The sequence below is a fragment of the Elephantulus edwardii genome, unplaced genomic scaffold, assembly GCF_000299155.1.
Source record: "Elephantulus edwardii isolate Elephantulus edwardi_28Jun2011 unplaced genomic scaffold, EleEdw1.0 scaffold00299, whole genome shotgun sequence".
Lineage (NCBI taxonomy): Eukaryota > Metazoa > Chordata > Mammalia > Macroscelidea > Macroscelididae > Elephantulus > Elephantulus edwardii.
Genome location: NW_006400049.1, coordinates 2,660,207 through 2,685,065, shown reverse-complemented (window position 1 = coordinate 2,685,065; position 24,859 = coordinate 2,660,207). Strand labels below are relative to the sequence as shown.

Here is a 24,859-nt window from a genome sequence, read left to right as displayed (position 1 = left end):
CTCTTCAGCAGTGCATTTAAGCCATTCACGTTCAGTGTGACTATTGAGAGGCTAGGTTTTGTTGCTATCATTTTGAGTCTCTCGTGCAATGCTGGTCTTGTTTTTACAAACGCTTTTAGGTTCCGCTTTTCTGGGAATATCTTGATCTCTCTTTCATATTTGATGGATAATTTTGTTGGATACAGTATTCTTGGTTGACAGTTGTGTTCTTTGAGTGTTTGATATATGTTGTTCCACTGTCTTCTTGCTTGCATGGTTTCTGCTGAGAAATCAGCACTTAATCTTATCTGTTCTCCCTTATAGGTTCTCTTTGTTTCTCCCTTGCTACTTTCAGGATTCTCTCCCTATCTTTGGTTCTGGCAAATTTAACTATGATACGCCTTTATGTTTTTCTTTTGGGGTCTAGTCTATATGGTGTTCGCTGAGCTTCTTGAATATATATTCTCTCATTCTTCATTATGCCTGGGAAGTTTTCCTCTAGTAATTCTTCCACAACCTTTTCAGTGCCTTTACTTGCTTCTTCCTTTTCTGGGATTCCAATGATGCGCATGTTATTTCTCTTGATGGTGTCCCACATTATTCTTAGGTTTTCTTCTTTTTCCTTCTTTTTTGAGTCTGCTTTTTGCTCTAGCAGATCAGTGGTGACAATTCTGCCTTCAATTTCACTGGTTCTGTGTTCCATCTCTTCAACTCTGCTCATGTGTCCCTTAATCATGTTGACAACCTCTGAAACATTGGACTTTATATTTTGGATAATGAATTCTTGTTTATCCAGAGCCTCTAATGCCTTGTTTATTTTCTCTGCATTGTTCTGCTTTTTTTTTTAAGCTCCTCCTGGTTTTTGCTTGTAGTATCCTGTAATTCGTCAAGTTTGTCTTTCATCCATTGAATACATTCAATCACTCTTCTTTTAAATTCCGTGTCAGAAAGTTCCATCAGACTTTCTGGCTTCAGGAAATTCACTGATACTGTATCACCCTTTGGGGTGACATCTTGCTTTCCTCTTATGTATTGTGTGGGATAGCTTGCTTTCTTGGAGACATTAATATGTTCTTGATTTGAAGACAATGCTCTAGAAATCCATTGGGCAGCTACCTCACTTGTGTGTTTCTCTAAAATTCTGACTTCAGGGAAATGTCAGTTCAGAGCCTGTGAGAGCAACCTTTTGTTGGCAAGACAGGTCAAGGTGCTCCTGATTAAATGCAAGTTATTGCCCAGACGTGTAGGCACTGGTGTGGAGCCAAATGGGGTGAGACAGGTCTAGGGTTGGGGTGATCACAAGGTCAGGTCAAACACTTGGAGGACCTTGCTCAAACCTCAGCTGTCTTGAGTGTGGTCATGATTGGGGTCCCTACTCAAATTCCCGCTGTCCATTTCCCTCCCAGTGGTTTTCACTCAGTGGTCCCTGCCTGGTGGCACTTACACAGGTGCCCTCACACTGCAGCCTCTACCCAAGCAGGATCCTGGACCAACAGGACCTGAAAAGTCAAAGTAAAATTCCCACAGACCCACTAGCATCTGGCTGATCTGCAGAGTCCACAAAAGTTCAGACAGATTACCAGCTGCTGGCTCATTCCTGGGCAGTCGGCATGGCCCAAGAGAGCTTGGGAAATTCCTCACCAGTGGGCACGTCCTTGGGTGCTCTCTCAGGTAATCGGCAGTGTCCCAGAAAACCCATTCAGGATCCTACCAGCTTTCTCCTGCCAGATTAGTTCCACAGCAGCTCGGCTGGTGGCTTCAGGAGATGGCTGGATTCACTATGTGGCTTTGCATTCCTGTAGCTCCAAAAGGAACTTCTGCAACAGAAGTTCTGATTCAAAAATCCTACTGTCCATGGCTCATCAGGTTGGTTGGGCTCTGTGTGGCGTGAAGGACTCTCTAGTGGCCCTTGTGACTCTGGGGGATTTTGCGGCAGCAGGCCATGCAGTGGTGTCATGTTGCGGAGGGCTGAAGGGGGGTCATGTAGTGGCTGGCTGTTGCTCCTCTAGGGTCACATGGCAGCTGAGGGCAGTTGCTCCTCCAGGATCTCGTGGAAGCTGGGGGGCAGTCAGTTGCTCCTCTGGAGTCTCACTGTGATGGGTGGTTGCTCCCTACTTGCTCCTGGGGGTGGGACTTAGCTGTCCTGTGTGTGATTCAAATTCCAGCTCTTTGGCTGAGCTGGGTTCCAGCTGCTGGTAAAGTATTTTTGAAAGTATTAATAATGAGACAGAATACCAAGAATGTATGAGAAAAACAGAGGTAAAGGAGGAAGAGTTCTCAAACAACTGAAGTGAAGTGACTTGCCAATTCTAGCTTTCCTGTTTTTCTTGAAAATTTCCAGGGAGTAAATCAGAAAGAGAATCCAATGCAGATGAAGCTAAAGTTTTTCTACTGAAAACCTTCTGCTTAACTCAGGATGGAGGGACAATGCAAAAATCCTGTAAAGGCTTAAGGATTGCCTTAGTGCTTTAGAATGATTCCAGTTAATACCAGTTTCCCTCATAACCTGAAGTAGCATTCTGTTTATTACAAATATTTAATATGAAATTTGGCTTTCCATAAAAGCCTGTTCTGGATTTTCATGGAATTTTCATGAACATTGAATACTTGGAATTGTCATTGGCAGTTCAATTAGTAGAAGCACTGGGGAAAACACAGAGGAGATTACAAATGGCATCTGGATTTATGTTAAGGCTCAAAATAGAGTTAGGAGTCCAGTTAAAGAAGCTATAGGCTTCTGGAAACCGAATGTTCTCTAATGTCAGGCTTTCATCAGTCACACACTTTGTTCAGGAGGTGAAAGGAAAAAAAAAATAAGTCTCGGGAATTAATTGTTAAAAAAATCAGGAAACTCTTAAAAGGAAAAGAATTGAATGCTTTTGGCCATGTTCCATAGAAACATTATTTAAAATTCTATTAGGAACAGTACAATCTGACTACCAGCACGAGGTGAGAAGTAGGCTCAAGGTCCTATTTCTTAGAAGCTCAAAGTTAATATAAATGCAAAATATTTTGTTCCCAAACCTCTTACAGGAAGTTCTGTATGTAGATGAATGCAGGAGATGTTAAGTGTCCTAGGTGGAATCTGTCTTATGGAAACTCTATACTACGTACAGTGCTATCTAAGAGCACTGTCAGAATTTGCCTGAATAAGAGAAATGAGATTTCTTAAGAAATAGAAATGGTCTGAATTAGAAATCATCCAAATCACAACTTAAACCACAAACAGAATATATCCTTTAATGTCAGAAGAGGAACTAACGGTTACAAAATTCTTAATTGGCTATAATACCAGATCATTAAGGGATTTAAAGGGAAAATTTCCAGAAATGATAATTTGACAGCCATATAGGCCACGAAATAGGGTCCAAATCCACTTTTCATAGGTTCACTATTTGTCTTATCCTCTCTATGTCACTTAACAGTAGGTCCATAACACATATGTGGAATGAATATGATTAGTATTATTGTATCATTAGGAATATACCATTCAAAGAGATCCCAGGACAGCAAAAGGAATAGTTTCTCTGGTAATCTATTCTTCCTCAAGCATGTCTGTATCTGGAGGTTTGTATTGCTTTTGATGATTCTATGTATCTGAAGATCTGCCATACACCTATTTGTCTATCAAAAGAAATACCTTCTGGGAGTAGATCAAATATCTTGCACAGGCCAGACTGCAGGGAAAAGGAACAATGTCCCGTGGATTCCTGGCTTATGCCAAGACTTTAAAAGAGAGTTGTCTTTGGTATGGTATGTGCAATACCAGTCTTCTAAACAAAAGGTTGGTAATTAGAATCCACCAGGTGCTAGATGGGGTATTTCCTCCCATCAAGGTTTACAGCCTCAGAAATCCAATATAAGACTGCCATGACTCAAAACTAAGTGGATGGCAGTTGGTTTAGTTTTTAGTTCATTATGAACTAAATAAAGAAAATAAAAAGAAATAAAGAATAATAATAATATAAAGAAAAATCTTCACAAGTGGAGTAATAAGCAATATTATAATAATGGAGAAAAGATTGAACTTATAAATTAATTCATTTTACTTGGATCCATAATCAGCACTCATTCTTGCTCTCAATAAAACACTCACTGCTGTAGAGTCTGAGCGACCTTTTAGCTGACACTGCAGCTGGTTTTCAGACACTGTAAACTAAAGGAGGAGTAGTGGTGTGGCCTGAAGGGGGGGAATGGTAGTGGGGTCTCAAGGTGGAGTTGTGATGGGGTGGGGTAGAGATTGGGTAAGAAGTTGGGTTGCAAAACCAAGTCAGGAGGCTGAAATCAGCTGCTCAGCAGGACAAAGATGGACACTCTCCTCCAGTGAGATAGTTGAACCTCCAGTGGGTTTTCACATGCAGTAAATGGCTTGATAGGATAGTGCCCGTCTTTCTCCCTCGAAACAGCCGGTAGATTTGAACCATCTGCCTTTGGCTTGGCAGTACAACTCTTATTTAAACCACCAAAGTTCCAGTGAGATACACAACGTCTGAAAAATCACTGAGGGACCTCTATTAAGTATATTCCACCTGGACAATGAATGAATGAACTCATGCTAACAACAGTCAAGTAAGTGCTGTGGACAATTTCTGCCAAAGACCTCTTTAAAATGTTAAAAAGCAAGGATATCACTTGATGGCCTAGGAAAAAGGAGCTGCACTGCCATCCCGAAGGCACGTGGTTCTAATCCGACAGCGGCTCTGCTATAAAGATGTGCCATCTCCTCCCTTGCGATTTTACTGCTTCTGAAAACCGAGTGGAGGGTCAGCCATGGGTTGGTTCTCACAGGATGTTACATAACAACGTGTGCGTGACATAAGTCATGGTATTTTCACTTGCTTCATATCCAAGACAATTAGGTAGCTACAACATGAGTACTGATGGCTTCGGTGCTAACCCTTAATAATCTACGGATATTGGCATTTTATAAGATATAAAATGAGTAGCAGTAAGGGAACGCTCTAGGAAACAGGTGACTCCTAGACTGGCCCACTTCCTGCTGCAGGGAAATTAAACCCCCGGTGGGCCTCGCTCCCCGGGACTACGGAGAGGCAGCGCGCGTGCGCATAGGTCGTAAGCCCCGCCCCCGTCCTTTCAGGAGCCTGGGTTTCCATCCGGGTCTCGGGGCTCTGTGCAGCCCGCTGCCGCCCCGCGTTTGTTGGATGTTGTTGGTTCCCACTGTTTCAGCTGCTGTGGAGCCGGCGGGCTGGTGAGTGAGCCTGAGGGGTGACAGCCTGCAAATGAGACCACGGGCAGTTGTCCCATACGTGACTGTTCCTTCGAGCGGGACAGTGTGCACAGAGGGGGTCGCGAGCCCTGGGACCGATTGCACCGCGAGTGCATTGAGTCCAAGCACCTTGAGGCGTGGGCGTGTGAGTGTGTATGTATGTGTGTGTTGGGGGCGGCGGTTGTCCCTGGCCTTTTCCATCCAAGCCGGGCTCGGGAACCCAGATCTCGGCTCTTTCCCTCTGGCGGTTTCTCCTGACATCTCTCCCCACAGGTGTTAGGGATTTTTAGCGGCCAAGCTCTCATTTGCATTCTTTATGGTTTGCTCTGCCTGGGACCAGCGTTGAATTGAGTTGGCAGGGAATCTGCAGATTTCCCATCTTCCGTGGGATCAGTCACCAGCCTGCTGGGCCAGGCCACCTTGAAAGTGCCTTTGCACGTCGGTGTCTCTGGGGATCATTTCAAGTTAGATACAGTAACATGGTATAGGGGGAAAGCTATCGGCGCTTACAAAAGTTGAGGTTCTAGTCTTAGACCTGCTCTGTAACCTGCCTGTAAGTTCCCATCCAGCTCGAAAGTTGGGAGACGAATGTGTTGATCAGTTCTTTTCTTAATTGATGCTCGTCCAAAATGAATCAGCATCAGAGGGGAAGGAGGAAAGGTCGGTGCTGGGTCATGGTTTGAGTTCTATATTATAGCAGATTGTGATGCTAGAAAATCGCAGAGGGCCACCGCCGTTTGCATCTTTTTTTTTTTTTTTTTAAATTACACTGGTTTATTTACAAAATTCAATACATTGTTTTAAAGAACAGATTCTTTCAATTTCCCTCACCCCCCGCCATCAATTTGTACAAAACCATGATTAATCCTCTCCCCCCAAACTAACACCACCCCCCCCCCCCCCCCCCCCCACCCCGGGCAAATCCTCATCGCCCTGCTTCCAGCCTCACCCACCCCTCTTTGATGGTTTTATACAGTATTTATCCTTGTGGGACTGAGTTCACTCTGCATAGTGCTCTCCAGTTTCTCCCAAGTTAGGTAATAATTTACAAAATGATTGCTCCTGCGTGCTGCATAGTACTCCATTGTGTGAATGTACTATAATTTCTAAATCCATTTGTTTGCGGTTGGACATTGTTTTCATGTTCTTGCGATAGTGAATAATGCTGCTATGAATACTGGTGTACAAATCTCCGTTTGTGCCTCCGTTTTCATTTTCTCAGGGTATTTTTCCAGTATTGCAATAGCTGGGTCATATATATGAATTTCTATCTTAAGCTTTTTGAGTAAGGGCCAAACTGCCTTCTAGAATGGTTGTATCATTTTTACAATCTCACCAACGATGTCTAAGAGTTCTACATCACCCCATCCTCTCCAACATTTATTACTTGCTGTCAAATTTTGCCACTGTTACTGGAGTGAGATGGTGGTACCTCATTGGGTTTTGGTTTGCATCTCTCTTATTGCCAGTGATTTGGAGCATTTCTTCACGTGTCTGTTCGCCATTCGAGTATCTTCCTCTGGGAAAATTACTTCCATGTCTTTTGCCCATTTTGTAATTGGGTTATCAGTCTTTTCCTTGTGGAGGCCCAGGAATATTCTGTAAACTTTTGTTATAAGACTCTTGTCTGAGATGGTATTACCAAATGTTTGTTCCCAGTCTGTAGGTTTGTTTTTTCCCCCCACCCTGTTGGAAAAAGTTTTTAATGCACACATAGATTTAATCTTCAGAAGGTTCCATTCATCAATTTTATTCTCTTCAGATTGTATTTGTATTTCTGATTGTATTTGTCACTCTCTTTATACCTTGGACTAGCTCTTCTAAGCTTGATTTTGATCTTTGAGAACTAGGAAAAAGCAAGTTTAGTTGAGTAAGTATGAAAACATTTCCATTCTCTGTAGGTGAAATGATCTAGATTATTGGCAGGAGCACTGCCCCTGTTACAGTAAAAGAAAAAAAAAACCAAATAAAGCTTCGTTGTACCTGAGCCTGAGAGAACTGCTTGAACTTAAGAGGAAACATGGGAGCACTGCTGCTCCTCTTTTTCTGTCTTCTCTTTGAAACGTAATTTGATTTTGAGAATCAACAGGTACATTTGTTTAAGGACACATTTCTCTGTATCCCATTAGAGATCTGTTTGAAGGGTCTGTCTGTTGTTGTTGTTAAGGGCCGTCATAGCAACCCTATGAAGGACAGTCCCCAATGCTTGGGTGTCTTGCATCCTCTCTGCAGGTTCCTAGGAGCCTATTTTTTTTTTTTAAAAAGTATCTTAACCTTAGTGATTTTTGCCGCTAAGGCACTTGGTGAAAGCCACACTGAAGGCATGATCTTTTTAATTGCCATTTTGAGATCTAGTCACTTAATGGCATGGATAGATGAGAAAACGTTTTTCTGACGGATGAGAATGGTAATTTCTTCTTCAGACAATACCAAGGTAAGCACTTTAATGGCCCTCTATTTTGTACCCACAAAACCTAGCTTATTGATGTTAGGTGCCATCAAGTCAGGTACTTGGCACTATATTAGGCCTGCAGAATTGTATTTAACAAGTGAAATAAGATACTGTGTAACATTCCTATAACAGAAGACACTGAAACATTCTAGTGTGCACAATCCTCCTTTTTTTCTTAATATTTTAATAAATTTTTTTCTTAATACTTTTCCCAGTACTTTTCTTATTATAAGTAAATTGTATCTCTTGAGAGTCCCTGCAGTCAGGAGGTAGTCTTAATTCTTTGATATAGCTTTGAATTGCTTCTCACATTTCATTCTTTGATATAGCTTTGAATTGCTTCTGACATTTCATTCTTGGTGAATGTGAATGGATGTCAAGTCCATTTATTTGTTGTACTGAATTTGTGATGTATGATGTAAATTATTATCAGTAAATGCTGTAGATGTCTCTTGTTCCTGTGCCAGAAAATTAATCAGGTGATTGTAACTCATTTGTTGTTAATTCAAAAATTCTAGGTAATTGTATTCTTAAGTGTATCCTTAAACAAAAACACCAAATCCATTGTCACTGGGTTGATTTAGACTCTTAAGTGATTATAATTTAGATCCAACATGTTCTTTCCCAACAAGATTGCATTGTAATACTTACCATTTTAAAGCATTTGATTTACTCCTTTGTGAAAGTATTTATTCCTTTATTAAAAGTAAATGGTGAATCTAGCAATACAGAAATCATTGGTGGTGGTAGTTGACCCATTTAAATGGAAAACTAGAAATTAAATACTTAGAATTAGGGTTTAAAGAACCCTATGAATCTTGATAATTTATTTAAAAATCTTGATAATTTAGTATGTCTTACAGAATAAAACTCTGGTTGTACAAATCATTAAGGGCTCGGCTTGGATGGTAACCAAAAGGTGCATGGTTGAACCCAGCTAGTGGTTGTGAGGAAGAAAAAACAGGAAATCTGCTTCCATAAAAGTTGTTGTTATTGCTGTGTGCCTTCAAGTGAGCATCGACTTTTAACTCAAAACCCAGTGGCTTTTCAGAGATGCTAAATATCATGGGACCCATCCTTTTCCAGAGGAGTAGCTGGTGGGTTCGAACTGTGTGCCTTTGGGAATGCAGCTCAGCTTCTTAACACTAGGCCACCAGAGCCCCCTCATAAAGGTTACAGCCTTAAAAAAACCCCAAAAACTCTTAATGATACATGTGGAAACACATAGATGGAAATTTTTCATGTCAAGAAAAAGTTTTTATGTTTTAATGACTAGCATTGACAATAATAGCATACTAGGAGTGGTTTATCTGGATTTTTTACATACATTCTCATTAGTTCTGAAATTAAGCTGAAGGATCTGTTACATTTAAATGATATTTGGGAAATACTGAAAAAAAAAAGAAAACAGTTCAAGAAATATTCTCATTTCAAATGATAGTGTTGATGAAATGGAATTATTTCTCAAAAGGAAAGAATTCTGTAGTGATCAAGTTATGAGTATTGTTAATACTGACTCAATGTCAAGGAGTTTTGATGATGTACAAAGAAATGAGAAGGAAAAAAAAAAAACCAACAAAACACTTTTGAATTTTACTTGGCAAAAAAAAAAAAAAATCGATCAGCCTGAAAAGTCCAGTGTGGGCAAGCAGTTCAACTCTGGATGCAGGATTGCTATGAATAGAAAAAAATGGTACCTACCAATGTATTTTAAAGAAGGAAGGTACAAAGAACTTTAAGAATTATAAATTTTATGGTAGTTAATCCACATTGTCTAACATGGAGTCATGTAGTAATAATGCTTATCTTCTTACTATTTGTATTGTATTTTTTCTTAACTTTAGAAGATATTTTAAGTATTTTTTTTTTTTTTATGAGAGGAGAAACTCTTCCCTTGTTGTTGTGTACTGTTGAGTTGGAACTGACCCATAGCTGACCTTCTGGTGGGTTTGCAGAAGCAGTTAAAGCCCAAGAGGGAATTGCCCATCTTTCTCCTTGGAAGCAGCTGTTGGAGTTGAACTGTGTGCTTTTGGGATTGCAGGCAGCTTCTTCCGAATTTTTTTGGTTCACTATAATTTTTTTTCTGCTGCATTTATATGAAACTAAATGTTTTTTACTAAAATAGCATGTGTACTATTTCTGTGTTTCCTACTTACATACTTGCATTGTGTTGTTGTTGTTGTTATGTGCCCGTCGAGTCGTTTCTGACTCACAGAGACCCTATGCACAACAGCCCTAAACCCTGCTCTATCCTGCACCAACCGCACCGCCTCTGACACACCCATCCCTATTACCCCAGTCACCGAATCAATCCATCTCATAGAGGGTCTTCCCCTCCTGCGTTGTCCCTCAACCCTCCCAAGCATGATGTCCCTCTCCAAGGACCCGTCCCTCCTGGCAACATGTCCAAAGTATGTCAGACGAAGCCCCAGAATCCTTGCCTCCAAGGAGTAGCTTGGTTTAATCCTCTCCAAGATAAATCTGTTTGTTTTCCTGGCAGTCCAGGGTACATTCAGTACTCTTCTCCAGCACCACAGCTCAAAAGCATCCACTCTCCTTCTGTCCTCCCTAGTCATTGTCCAACTCTCTGATGCATAACAAGCGATTGCAAATACCATGGCCTGTATCAGGCGCACCTTAGTCTCCAGAGAGACACTGTTGCTCCTGAGTACCTTAGAGAGGTCCCTAACAGCAGACTTTCCCATTGCAATACACTTTTTGATTTCCTGACAGAGATAAAAATTAGGTCTGAGTGGTAGAATTTGGGTTGAGTATATTTTCTTTTCTATACCGTTTTGTATTGATTGACTCTTTAACAATTGACTGATTTAGTTTTTACACAAAACCACCATTTACAAAGGATTTTGGTCATTAAATTCAATATAGAGAGATTTCAGTGTTCAGTAAGTAATCCAAAAGTAGATGAATTAATTTTATTTTTCAATAAAGAAACAAATATCTTATTTGGCAGTATTGTTGTTAAGTGCCAACTGGTCAGCTACCACCCGTAATGATAGTATGAACAACAGATTGGAACTTTGCCCTATCTTGTACTGATTTGTCTTCAGGATCAATCATTTTGTGTTGGTTGAGTAAGATACATTATTCCTGTAAAAGACAATGTGATGTTTTTATAATCCGTCTGCTTTAATTCTGTTACTGCCAGCACAAACTTAATAGAATTGTTTGAGTCTCTTTACTCATATGTAACTGTGGTTTTGTTTCATGACACAGTTGTAGAGATTAATACATTAATGCATTTACATGTCCTGTTCCACTTTTAAGAACCCAGAATCTGCTCAGAAAGAACAAGGGTTATCACTGTGAAGAAGTGGTATTTTTATATATGCATTTGTATGTATGCATGTCCTTTTTAAAGTCATGAGTGTATTATATTTTTGTCTGTGCATAAATTACTAAGTGTTCTACAATGGACTTTTCTCAGGTTTGAACGTCTTTCTTTGGAAGCTGTTCATCATCATAATGCGGCTTGTAATTCTTGATAACTATGAACTGGCTAGTGAATGGGCAGCCAAATACATCTGTAATCGCATCATTCAGTTCAAACCTGGACAGGACAGGTACTTTACTCTGGGTTTACCAACAGGTAATGAACTACTTTGTCTATTATAGGTAGTCACGATCATAAAATTTTATGTCTTAGTAAAAGATTTTCCTCACTATGCTGTACTAATTGATTGTTGTTTTATGCCACTGAGTCAGAACTCTTAGCTAACCATCCAGTGGCTTTTTAGAGGCTGTAAATCATGTGAGAATAGATTGCCCATTCTATGGAACAGTTGCTGGATTTGAAATTTATGCAGCATATCTCTTTAACACTAGGCCTATACATGAGTTTTTTTTAATTAAGAGAAATATTTAGTATGGACAAACCTTGAAATACTGCAGATTCATTTTCAGACCACTGCAGGGAGTGAGAAAGATGCGGCTGTCTAATTTTATAAAGAATACAGCCTTAGGAATCCTATATGACAGTTCAACTTTGTAATAATAGGGTCACACTGTAAGTCAGATTTGCCTTAATAGCAATGAATTTTGGTTGTAGTAGTTTTTCAGTATATACTTATGAAATGACTTACATTCATGAGCCTGACATTTACAGGTTTGCATGCCATAGCATTGACCTGCCTCTTGTAGTTCAGAATTTAGAGCTTGAACTTGTTGTCTTTTTGTTTGCTCATGTTTTTAGCATGTAATATTGTGAAAACTGTGATCTCTGGAAACAAACAAATGAGATTTGAATCCTTAGCTCCACAGCCTGTGACAGTTAGTAAATGTCTAATTCTTCTTGATCCACTTCTCTGCTTTCAAAATGGGAGAGATGTACTGTAGCTTGCATAAAATGGCATGTAACATCAACAGAGCATGTGTCACAAACGATAATGGTTACCCACAGTGGACAGTGTTTGGTGGAGCTCCCCAATTAAAACAAGTTTGGAAGCAGGAGTGGCATCCACTTCCATAAGTAGCTTGCCTCCAGAAACCCTATGAACCTGGAGAAAGGATGAGAGTCACACAGGTGTTGAGGACTTTCGTTCATAGTGTCGCTATGAGTTGCCTATGACACAATGACAGTTAACAGCATCAGGGATACAGATGTCATGTCTGACTCTTTCATATTCTCCATTACACCCTGCAGTAAGTCTCCTGCAGAGATGTATTGTACTGAGAAAGTCTGTAGTCAAGGACTTACAGAGGAGCAGTAATGTCATTTTGAGGACCAAGGTGTGCTTGACTCAGGCCTCAGTCTTTTAATCACTTGTATATTTGAGAGCTGGACAGTGAATAAGGATTACAGAGATCTAATTGATGCCTTCAAGCTGTGGTTCTGAAGGAGAGTACTGACTATCCCTTGGACTATCAAAGGAACAAACATATATGTTGGAGACAGTGCAGTCAGAGTGCTGCTTGGAGACAAAATTAGCAGACCTTTGTCTCACATATGCTGGGGATCTTGTTAGAAGAGGCTATTCCTTAGAGAAGGACAGCATATTTAGAGAGGTTAGAGGTCAGCAAAAGATAGGAAGATTCTCGACCAGAAGGATTGACTCAGTGACTTCAGCAACAGGCTCAAGTATGTCAAGATTTGTGAGCATGACACAGTATAGGACAGGAGTCCTACTCGATAGCACCTAACAACACTTATACCCTACCTAATTTCGATTTGGGGAATTTATTATCCCTTCTTCAACACTCAATTGAAAAGTTACTTTTTAAAAATCCCTATCTATATTGAATTTTCATCTTTAGTTCATCACAGTACTCCTAATTTTTAGGTTCTTAACAAAGTTCTACTTGTGTCATAGTATTTTGTGCTTATTTAGTTCTATTTTGTGAGTTCTTCCAAAACTAAACTGTAGGAACCAAACTGAACACTTGCAAAATATTAGTTATGTGAGTGTTATAAGTATTTTTGTTGTTGTGTACCATAGAATTAGAACCGACCCATAGCTGATCCTGTGACAAGTTTTCAGAGGCAGTTAATTGCATGGGAGGAGATTATAAAGTCTTAAAATGAAATATCTTCATCCAGTTCACCCTTTGCAGAACTTTTCTTCATTTCTTCCCTCTTAAGGGAGCCACATGGATTAAAAAGAATGAAGTAAAGTACTCTGTCATCACTGTTATAACAACCTCTCAGTTTTTATTCACACAACCTTTAACTAAGAGCAGAATTGTGTAATTACTATCTTAACACTGAAAGATCAGATCTATTTATGCTTCTGGAAAAGACGAGGAAATAGACTTACCTATTATTTTAAGCAAATTTTATGTTAATGGGGAGGGATTATAAAATATGACTACATACATTTTAAACCATTAATTTTAGTTTAAATCAGTCTGTTATTTTCTTGTTCCTGAACCTATTGGTGATATTTAATATTTATGATGTTGTTTTGCACCATCGAGTTGGGACCTACCCATTGCTAACTCTACTTAGGTTTTCAGAACATATTAGTATTTGTACCCACTTTTAGGATCTGGGGTAATGAGGGTTAGGTGTGTCTCAGACAGCTTGGCTCAGGATAGAGCAGGTTTCAGGGCTCTTGTATGTAGGGTCGCTGTGAGTTGCAAGTAACTCTATAGCACATAACCAACCCATTTTTATTCATTATTTTAAAGTACTTTTTTTTTTACACTACTTTAGATCTTTCTTAGTTTTATTTTTGTTTGTGCTTTTTATTTTATGGATTTGGGTTTGTTTGCTATTGAGGTTTTTTTGCTAGAGACTACATGAGATTTCCATGAGTCAGAATTATTGTACTTAAGGGCATTGGGTTTAGTTGCTTTTGTTTAAATCTATCAGACTTCTGTCTACTATTTGAGTAGATGTTTTCTGTTCAGCCCTCTCTGCAGCAACCCCCTGTCTTCCCCCCTCCCCCAGATAGGTGAAATAGGAGTCAGTGCTTCAGGCAGGATTAGAAAGGTCAGACTCTAAGCTTGTTATAAGACTGTCATCTAACCTTCCAGGTTGGAGATAAAATGAAAGGATGAGGAAGCATATTTAGGAAACAAAGAGGAAGACCCTTTCCAAATAGCTAATTTCTCTTGATTGGGTCATAATATACTACATAATATCATTAAAGAGTTTCTCTTCACATAACAATTTTATAAAACATATAAAAGAATCTTGGAAGCAGTAGTTACATCCACTTCCTAAACAACATGCCTTCGGAAACTCTATTAACTTTGATAAATGTTGATAGTTATAGAAAGGCTTCTGGCCTTTTGTTTATAGAGTCACAGTGAGTCATGCTCGACTCAAAGCCAACAACAGCAACATAAAAGAATCATATTATAATACCATTAGAAGTATATAAAACTTCTTGTAGTTGATTGCCATCAAGTCAAGAACGATTCATAGCGACCTATGAACAAAAGGTCTAAAGCCTTTCTGTAACTATCAACATTTATCAGAGTTCATAGAGTTTCTATAGGCATGTGGTTCAGGAAGTGGATGCCACTCCTGCTTCCAAACCTGCCTTAAACTGGGTGCTCCACCAAACATTGTCCACCTTGGGCAACCGTTATGGCATTTGACACCCCAGTGGCACAAGTTTCAACATCACAGCCAACCCATATTAATTCAGTATAGCAAATTGACGGAAGAGTGATGTACAACTTGGAAGAATGTTCCTCCAAAATACAACAACACTAGGCTCACTTAGCAGTGGTTAAGTGCTGTCAAGTCAAATACAACTCATAGCGACCCTGTGAACAGGACCTGAACCCTGTTCTATAACTAACATCATTTCTCTATGTTCTAGAAGACTTCTGCTTTCAATCACGCTTATCTTTTTTTATATATCCTAACAGAAAATGTACTGAAGAGAATATGAAATGAGAAATAGGAACTCCAATTGAAAAGCTGTAAATTAAAGTTCTTCACTCAGATTTTGCTAGTTTCAGAAAAATTTTGAAAGTAGGAACAGTATTTAACTTTAGTTCCTGTATGTCCTTTGATTTCACTAAGTGGTCAGCACTTGACCTATTTGTGTATCACTTATTCTAGAAATACTCCTCAAAATGTTTTTCACAGAAAGTCGCATGTTAATTTTTCTTTTCAGTATTTTCTAATTTTGGAATTTGTAATAGTTATTGCAAATACTCAACAGTTCAAGAATAGTTTATCTCACAAACTAACAATTGTCATTTGCTGTTAGAGTTGCCTGTGACTATGTACAATAACTGAACCCTTCCTTGTCCTGAGTCGGTCTCTGTGACTCCAAGACACCTGATCCCATTTTCCCAGTGACTGTGCCATCCATCTCATCAGAGGTCTTCTCTCCTTCATGCTCTCTGTCTACCCTTCCAAGCATGATGTCCTTCTCAAAAGATCAGTCCCTTTTGGCCATGTGCCCAAAGTATATGAGATGGCGCATCAAATCCTAGCCTCCAAGGAGAAACTTGATAGTTTTTCAAATTTCTAGTAGTACATTTCTAGGTTTATTTAGCAAATTCTACGCATCAAAGATTTTTTTTTCTAATTTGGCCAGTTTCTAGGGATCATTTTCTTTAGCACATCAAATTATGAAACTTGTAAGGTACCTTGTCAGGTTGTCAGGAGACTAATTTGTTCAATGTATTGCTTATTTAAAGTAGTAACTGCAAAGTTAGTAAATCCAATCTCTTATCTGTTTTAGGGAGTACACCTTTAGGATGTTATAAAAAACTAATAGAATATCACAAGAATGGAGACCTTTCATTTAAATATGTAAAGACCTTTAACATGGATGAATATGTCGGTAAGCTATATTTGAATATAACAGGATGTATTATTGGGATAGGTTTAATAATATTTCTGAAATACATACTGCTTTGTAATAAGATTATGAGTTATATGAAAATGTTTTTATGAATGACTCTATAGTATAGAAGAAGAAATGATGGGCTAGAGAAATCCTAAATTCACTGTTCATCTTGGACTATGCCACATACCAACCGTGTATATAGAGCCAAGCCTTTCTCATTGTGTCTCTATCTTTAAATTCTTAAGATGAGGTTAAAACTAATATTGTTGTGAGGATAAACTAAGCAATGTGGGAGTAAAAAGTAAATTATAAGAGACTTTAAAAAATGTGTTCATATTTGTATTTCAAGCCTTAAAGCTCCTCTAATTTGTTGAGTGTTAACTTGCTTAACTGAGAATATCTGTGATGCACAGAAACTGGTAAAAAATTTAAACTTGGAATGCATTTTCAGTTTATGTAGTGGAGGATTATTGGCAAGTAAAAATGTACCAATATATTTTAAGCGACAAGTGCTTTCTTTATAGGCAATGATAACATAAGTGATAGCCAGAGAACTGTTGTGATTCTGAATATTTTGCATGCATGTAGGAAGAGTAGAGGAGAAATATAGGCAAACATTTCAGTTGAGTGGTTAATTATGTTGAGCTTAACACATAAATCAGTTCTGCTAATATTTTATGCAATTAAGAGGTGGAGTGAGGGGAGAGGGTGAAGGATACATGCACTAGACTTTGAATTTGAATCCCCTGGGTGCTCAATGATTTTAGAAAAGTTCCTAAACGTTCTGCCCTTCAGCTTCTAATCTGTGAAATGAGGATAATAGTATTTCCTTAGGTATAGTTCAGATTAAGATCATTAAAATGATGTCTGGCACAGTGCTTTTGAGTTGAAAATCATACAGTATGGCCATATAATGTAATTAGCACTTACTGCTTAATCATAAAGGTAAATATAACAATTATTTCTGGAAATAATTACAGTTTTATTTATTTCATTTTTAGGACTTCCCAGAAATCATCCCGAAAGCTATCATTCTTACATGTGGAATAACTTTTTTAAGCATATTGATATAGATCCTAATAATGCTCATATTCTTGATGGAAATGCTACAGATTTGCAAGCAGAATGTGATGCATTTGAAAAGAAAATTAAAGATGCTGGAGGAATAGATCTTTTTGTCGGAGGTATGTAAAACATTGCCATTGATCAGTTGTTAATATTTTAATTAGGTTTTATAAGATTAAAAAGCAAACAGATGTCTTAGCACTGTGCGATGTAAGTGGACCTGTGACTAGTTATCATACTCACGGCCTGTTTATCAAGTCAGTTCTGTTTCAGTGAGTGACCTTCCATCAGGCTTTTGAGGCTGTAAATGTTAATGAGAGGAGACTATGGGTTTTTCTTTTGCAGGGCTTCTGGTGGGTTTGAATTACCAGAGTCATGTAGCCTTTGCTTTAATAGTGCTCAAGCTACTGAGTGTGCCACCAGAACTATACCTATTTATTAATCCTTTATCTCCTAGGAGCTTAGGTAGCCTATTGGTAGGAAGCTGAGCTGCAATTTCAAATGGCTCATAGTTCAAATCCCCCACTGATACACAAGAGAAGGATGGGCAATCTCCTCCCATGCAATTTACTGCCTCTGAAAACCCGCTCGAGGTACTGCTTCTGAAAACCCACTGGAGGCTCAGCTATGGGTCAGTTCTGACTCAATTGCACACAACAACAATCGCACAGTGTGGAACTTTGGTGACCTAGTGGCTAGTGGTAAAAAGCTATACTGCACTTCCGTAAGCAAGCACTGCAAATCCACCAGCTGCGTTGCAGAAGGATGAATAGTCTTCTGTGCAATTTACTGCCTCTGAAAACCTCCTGGAGACTATGAGGACATAAGCTATTGGTTGGGTCCAGCTCCACGGCACACAACAAAAATCATAAAGTTGTGGTAGTTCGAGTATGTTGTAGTCTAATTGTGCTCAAGTCAGTTCAAATCATGTCTTGAGGAGGTTCTAGTCTCTGCTGAACTTCTAACTTTACCCCTTTAGAGTATTTTCTTTCCTCAGTGATAAACACATCCTTTTAGTATTCTTAAATAGGTGAGTTTTATTACTTTACCAATCTTCTAAGTTGTTTCATGTTATTTAGAAGTCAATAAAAAGTGAGAAGACTGTGTATTCATCATTATGGTGGCTTAGTTGCACTGCTGACTCAAAGGTATGTGGTTCAAAACCACCAGCTGCTTTGCAGGAGAAAGGTGGGTAGTCTCCTCCCATGTGATTTACTGCTTCAGAAAATACACTACAGAATCAATCTTTTTTCAACTCAAAATATTCCCACAACATTCATTATTAACCTTTAAACTTTTTATTATTGAGTTGATTCTAACTGATGGTGACCCCACATGTACCAGAACAGAACTGAATTCCATAAAGTGTTCACTGGTTAATTTTCTAAAATTATCTAGGGAGATCATTTAGCCTTCTAATAACACAAATGGACATGACTGTCCAGTTTTTTTTTGTGTATGGCTATTATATTTATAAATTATGTGAGGAATATTTCATTCACCAAATTTCACTTGCAAGTAATATATACATACGTGTATATGAAGATCATTGGGTTGTCAAATGGTTATGCTCTTAACTACTTGGAGAAGTTTAGACCTTCCCAGCCACACTCAAAATACAGGTCTGTTAATCAACTATCTAAAAGTCACAACTTTGAGAACTCTGGGGCAGTTCTATTCTACACATTGAGTTGCTGTGAGTCACAATCATTGTGTCCACTTGATTTTAATGTAAATACTTAAAATATATCATTGATTCTTTGCAGTTGTTGATTTATGTTAAGATGAGGTTTGGTATGTGGATCTTACTTTGGTGTTCTAGGATTTATTTACTAAAAACATGAAGAACTGAATCAGATGGGATAAAAATAACTGATTTATTAAATGTAAAGTTGGATTCAAGAGTTCAGATTGAACTTGAGTCTAATGTTTCCTACTCTTCTTCTGAATTGAAAACAGAAAGGAAAACTTAGATAATTTGTTATTGCTCACTCCTGGGAAGCAGAACAAGAGTTTCCTTCCTTCTGTGTAAAAGAGAAATACAGACTCTGAAAAGTTCTAATGCTGCCTTTGAGGGCAAAAGTGATGGGCAAGATACATAATGTAATCTTTGACCCATAGCTAGCAAGACAATATAGAAATAGAATTCTCCAGGGACAATGAAAGTTATTATTAAATTAGATATTTGGTTTGTTAAAGTAAAATAGATGGCAAAGAAGAAAAGTAGCCTTTTGATTAGATTATAAGAAACAAACTAACCGTGGAACAAAAGCAAATTTATTGGAATGGTGCTGAGGTAACAGACTTGAAAGAGAAATGGAGATAACCAAGTCTTTGGAAGATTGAGAACTAGGAAATAGAGCTCAGTTTTCAGATATCTCAGAATTGGATCATTTGTCCAGATTCTTGTTCTCCAGAAAAAATTCTGATTAATTCACCTTGGGATGTGTGCTCATCCCTTGTGTAGTCATTCTGTCCAAGAGAGATACAAGGTACTGTAATTATTCTCATCCTTGTGGTAAGGGAGATTTCCTAGGCAGAGCATACAGTAACAAGTGCCCACTCATTATTCAGCTGTTACTTAAGTAGCTGGTAAAAAGCTATACTGCAGTTCCATAAGCAAGCACTGCAAATCCACTAGCTGCTTTGCAGAAGGATGGACAGTCTTCTTCTGTGCAATTTATTGCCTCTGAAAACCTGCTGGAGACTATGATGACATAAGCTATTGGGTGGGTCCTCTCCACAGTGCACAATAACAATCTTAAAGTTGTAGTTCAAATATGTATGTTGTGTATTACTATAAATGACGAGGATACACCTGTGAAGGACATAGAAAAAAAAACTTTTCTCATACTCTTTACATTCTAAGCCATAAAATTATAGGAACACAAGACAATGTGTAACTCAGACTCTGATGGTTTAAAGATGACTTCTGTTTGCTGTTGTCGAGTGCCCTTGCATCAAGTATGACTCATAGCGACCCTATAAACAAAAGATCTGAACCCTGTGCTATCTTCACACTTCCTGACACATAAGAACCTATTGCAGCAGTTACCGTGTCAGTCCCCCTGGCTGAACATCCCATGGATGGCCAAGAGAATGAATAGATATGTCTTGGATAGAGTACAGTCGGAGTGTTCTTTGGAGGCAAGAATGATGAGGCTTTGCCTCACATACCTTGGACATATTGCTAGGAGGTTCTGTTCCTTGGAGTGGGACCTGATGTTGGGAAGAATGGAGGGTTGGTGAAGGAGAGGAAGACCCTCAACCAGGTGAATTGACAAGTTGACTGCTACAAAGGGCTCTTATGTGTTAGGAAGTAGGATGGTGCAAGACAGGCCTAGGTTCAGATCTTTTGTTTATAGGGTCACTGTGAGTTGTATTCCTAACAATAAAAATCTACACTTTCTTCTCTTTTCCAAATAAACTCAGTTACTATCTGTCATTTATTTTGTTATGACTTTGGAAAAATAGGTTGGTAGTTTAAAAGTTCATAAAATATACTTAACAATAAAGAACATATAAGTGTAGTAAACTTTTTAACAACTTAGGACTTGTGAACTGATTTTTAAATTGAGGTTGCCAAGATACTTGATTAGTTGATTGTTGTTAAGTGCCATCAAGTCATAGATGACTCATACTGACCCTATGAACGAAACACCTGAACACTGTTCATAGAATTTCTGGAGGCAAGCCTTTTCGGAAGTGGATGCTACTCCTGCTCCCAAGCTTGTTTTAATTGAGAAGCTCCACCAAACACTGTCCACCATGGGTAAACATTATAGCATTTGGCACATCAGTGTCACAGTGTTCAGCATCATAGAAAACACAAGTTAACTCTGTACAGCAGTGCACAGACTAGTGCTATGATTAGTTGGTAGAAAAGAAATAATATATAAGAGGATTAATTTATATCAAAGAGTTTATTCTTGGTATTATGAAAAATCTTTACTTCCCTTTAACTTCAAATGAAGATGCTATATTTTTAGAAGTAATATAAAATAGAAGACCTCTATTTTAGAAGTAATCCTGAGTACTAGTGCTGGCAGTCATGGTTACTGCTGTTGGCTGTAAAGCACTGTTTTTCAGATTGCAGGTTGTTATACATTATTAAGTCATAAAATCACTGTATTTGGTCAGTCTGGCTCTTTTTCATTTTGTAAATGAAGTGAATATATAATGAATAAAATAACTTGTATGACCTCTTGTCATACTTATCATAATAAGTATTATTTCATGCAATTATTTTAATTATATTTATATACATGTTAAGTATACATGTGCTATGTGTACCACATTGCAGTGTCAAATGGGTTTTTAATAGACAGAAAAGCTTGGGGGAGGGGCGCCCAAACCAAACACTACCCTTGGTGTTGATACTAGTGTACACATTTTTAAAGTGTTGTTGTTGTGTACCATCAAGTTGTTAGACTCATAGTTGACACTCCAGTGGGTTTTCAGAGTCCATTAATCACATGAGAAGACATTGCCCATCCTTCTGAAAAGTAGCCAGTGAATTCAACTATGTCCCTTGGGTTGGCAGCACAACTCTTTTAACATTAAGCCACCAGAACTCATACGATAGAAAATGTACTACTTACTTGCCCATTTGGACTATAATCAAGCAGGTTAAAATGTGAATATAAAATACAGCAGGAATAAAAATAAAATCTTAAGTTTGAGTCTTAAGACTTAACTAAATTGTGGTCTTGGGCAAGCTACTTATTCATTAGTATCAGTTTCCTTTTACACTTAAAAAAGTCTGGGAAATTAAAGGAATAGTTAGATATCTAATTTTCTTATTTCACAGGATTCTTAGTGTATCTTTTTAGCTGATGCATGTAAAATACTATTTTGTACAGTATTTACATGTAAATGAGTAGAAAATATTGATATACTTACTAAATTAGGTAGAAGAACAAATATTTTAATGCACTATTCATCTGTGAATTAATCTCTAAAATAAGGTGTGTATTTTTTTTAATTTCTTAATCTTAAAATTGTATTGAACTTTGAGAAAATTCTTTTGTGACACACTTTATTTATGAATGTATATGTCTGTCTGTGTTGGTGTGTATTTCTTTTGAAAGGAATAGGTCCCGATGGTCATATTGCTTTCAATGAGCCAGGATCCAGTTTAGTATCAAGGACAAGATTAAAGACTTTAGCAATGGATACCATTTTGGCAAATGCTAAATATTTTGATGGTGATTTGTCAAAAGTGCCCACTATGGCTCTGACAGTTGGTGTGGGGACAGTGATGGATGCTCGAGAAGTAAGAATTATTCTTTAGTGTTTTTTGTTTAATATTTATATGTATTTTGTTTATATATGTTGGTGATGAGCAAGTGCCAATTTTAGATGTATCTTTTCAAGATAGAAATTGTTTGCATAAATTAAATGTTTGGGATCTGTAAATCAAGGATAGCATATCACCTCTTTTAGGATCCTCTTCATTTGCCTTTCCTTGCTTTACAGTTTAAATAGAAGTCCTAACATGATCAGATGAAACATCAAGTGAAATAGTAATTTGAAAGGACTAGTGTAACTCTAAGATGCACTTTGAATTACACTATGCCTCATGATAGAGCAGTGTGAAGTGCTTCATCCCCGTAGACTAGCACCAGTGGTTTGCAGCAGAAAGGAGCTGATTACAGCTAGATTTGTTCTGAAATTGGTGTAGTTAAAAAGAGTAAACCTCAGAACAATAATTCTGCTTAATTTTCCAAGTTTTAATTGGGCTGTAATTTCCTTCCCTGAGAATAACAGAAAAAAAAAAATATATCCACTTTATCACTGTGCTGTTGCTATGTACCATCAGCTCAGCATTACCTATACCTGACCCTCCTGTGGGTTTTCAGAAGCTGTTAATCACATTGAAAGAGAGATCTTCAATGAAACACCTGGTGGATTCAAACCACATGACTTCAGATTGTCGGCATAGCTTTTTACCACTAGGACATCAGAGTTCCTGCTTTATGACTATAAGTGGCTAAATTATATGAATCCCAGTTACTTCTTTCCCTTTTGGCAGCAAGATTGGAGAGGTTCATTGGAATGGGTTATGATGAGTAACCAATCTTGACCTAGATATGTACGTACTTAAGTATACATATCGAACTGTCTTTCAAAAATAAAAGTCTCTTTGTATGAGAAATTATTGGTAGAAGAAAAAAGGTTCTTTCAGGGACTGAAACTTTATAGTAAATAAGTTAGTTGTGGCACAGTGTATAGAGAGTTGCACTGTGAAACCAGAGGTGGTGCTTTTGATGGTTCACATCTACCAGTGGCTCCAAGGGAGAGGTGGGCAATCTCCACTCCTTTGATTAACAGTCTTTGAAAACCTGCTGGAGAGTCAGTTTTGAGTCAGTTCTGACTCGATGGTTATGAGTTTTGAGGTTTTCCAAAAAATTTATTTCTAAAATGTGAAACTGAAAGTTGAGCATGTAGAGTTTCTCATATTTAATAAGATTTATGTTATAATGAAACTGTTTGCTAATTGTTAGAATGACTTTTTGTCACTTTTTTCAACCAGAGTGTAGGATGTCTCTTACATTAGTTGTCCCCAGTACAAGTATAATGGAAATGAGAGTTTCACCACTTCACAATGTTGAGTTTTCACACCATTCTTTCGAAATAAGTACAGTGAAATCTTTAAAAGATGCAACAGGGCTGCTTGGTTTTTCCAGATCTAGCACCTCACATTACTTGTCACATAACTATTCAAACAAAATCTGTTTTCTAGTAGATTTCGACTCATAGCAGCCCTCCATCAGATTTCAGTGCTCTCATTCTCAGAGACAGGAGTCGGCTTGTTATTTCTCCCTCCATGCTGCTGGTGAACTGGAACCACTGGAGGTGCTTAGTCTTTTGATTAGCAATGAAGCACCCAATGGACTAGGTTACCAGAGCTCCTATCACAAAACAGATACTCAGTAGTATTTGTCCTGTGATGACTGAAGGACAAAACCAATAAAATCAGACTTCTTTAGGAATACTTTTAAAATCTTTTTGTTGTAAGCTGTTTGGCTTTTCTTAAAGCAATATCTGTGTCTTTTCTAGACCAAAGTGATTTGGTGTATCATTTCAAATTACATAAATTCTTTCTTAACTCATTAATCTGCCTTTGTGAACCAGCCTTTTGGTTTCATTTCTTTATTCTTCCAGGTCTCTTCTGTATAATGAAGGGCAAAATGATCTATTTACTAAATTGTTTGTTAAAACAGAAATAGGGATATATTTTGGTGCCTGCTTGTTACGTTAAAAAAGCAGAACTAGCTAGAGCTATGGGTAAGCAAGAAGCTGTTGTATCCTTTAGAATATCATTGTAACTTCTTGCTTGTGGGGGAAAAATGTGAAGTTGGAGAGCTCGCATGTGTGGGGGTGTCAATGAGCTGTCTAGTCATTGCCTAGTCATGCTTTAACTATTTAACTGGTGATGCTTACGGTTTTGCAGGTAATGATCCTCATAACAGGTGCACACAAAGCATTTGCCCTGTACAAAGCAATAGAAGAAGGAGTCAGTCACATGTGGACTGTTTCAGCTTTCCAGCAACATCCCCGAACAATTTTTGTATGTGATGAAGATGCTACTTTAGAATTAAGAGTTAAAACTGTGAAATACTTTAAAGGTGAGCATTGAATTTGAAAAGCAGACTGTCAGAGTGTTCCACTGTAGATTATAATTAATGTGATTCTGCAGTTGGCAGCCTCCACTGTGACCTATTAAAAACTGGTATTGTGACGTAATAGCCAGTTCTATTAAGGAATAGAAACTTCTCACTTTAGATAATGATAGCTGTCAGAGGATGTTCTTATTTTTGCCATAAAGATAATCTCCTTAGAATTCATTTGTAGCAAATT

At 38.1% G+C, this 24,859-nt stretch overlaps 1 protein-coding gene across 1 annotated transcript; it reads left to right on the top strand.

Moving 5' to 3' along the window:
- The first annotated feature begins 11,106 nt into the window (after positions 1-11,106).
- Positions 11,107-24,638, top strand: GNPDA2 (glucosamine-6-phosphate deaminase 2). The gene is made up of 5 exons (XM_006900874.1): positions 11,107-11,265; positions 15,824-15,925; positions 16,933-17,115; positions 22,087-22,271; positions 24,453-24,638. Exons 1-5 carry the CDS (start codon positions 11,142-11,144, stop codon positions 24,636-24,638), a joined length of 780 nt encoding a protein of 259 aa, XP_006900936.1. The 5' UTR covers positions 11,107-11,141.
- Positions 24,639-24,859: the final 221 nt, after the last annotated feature.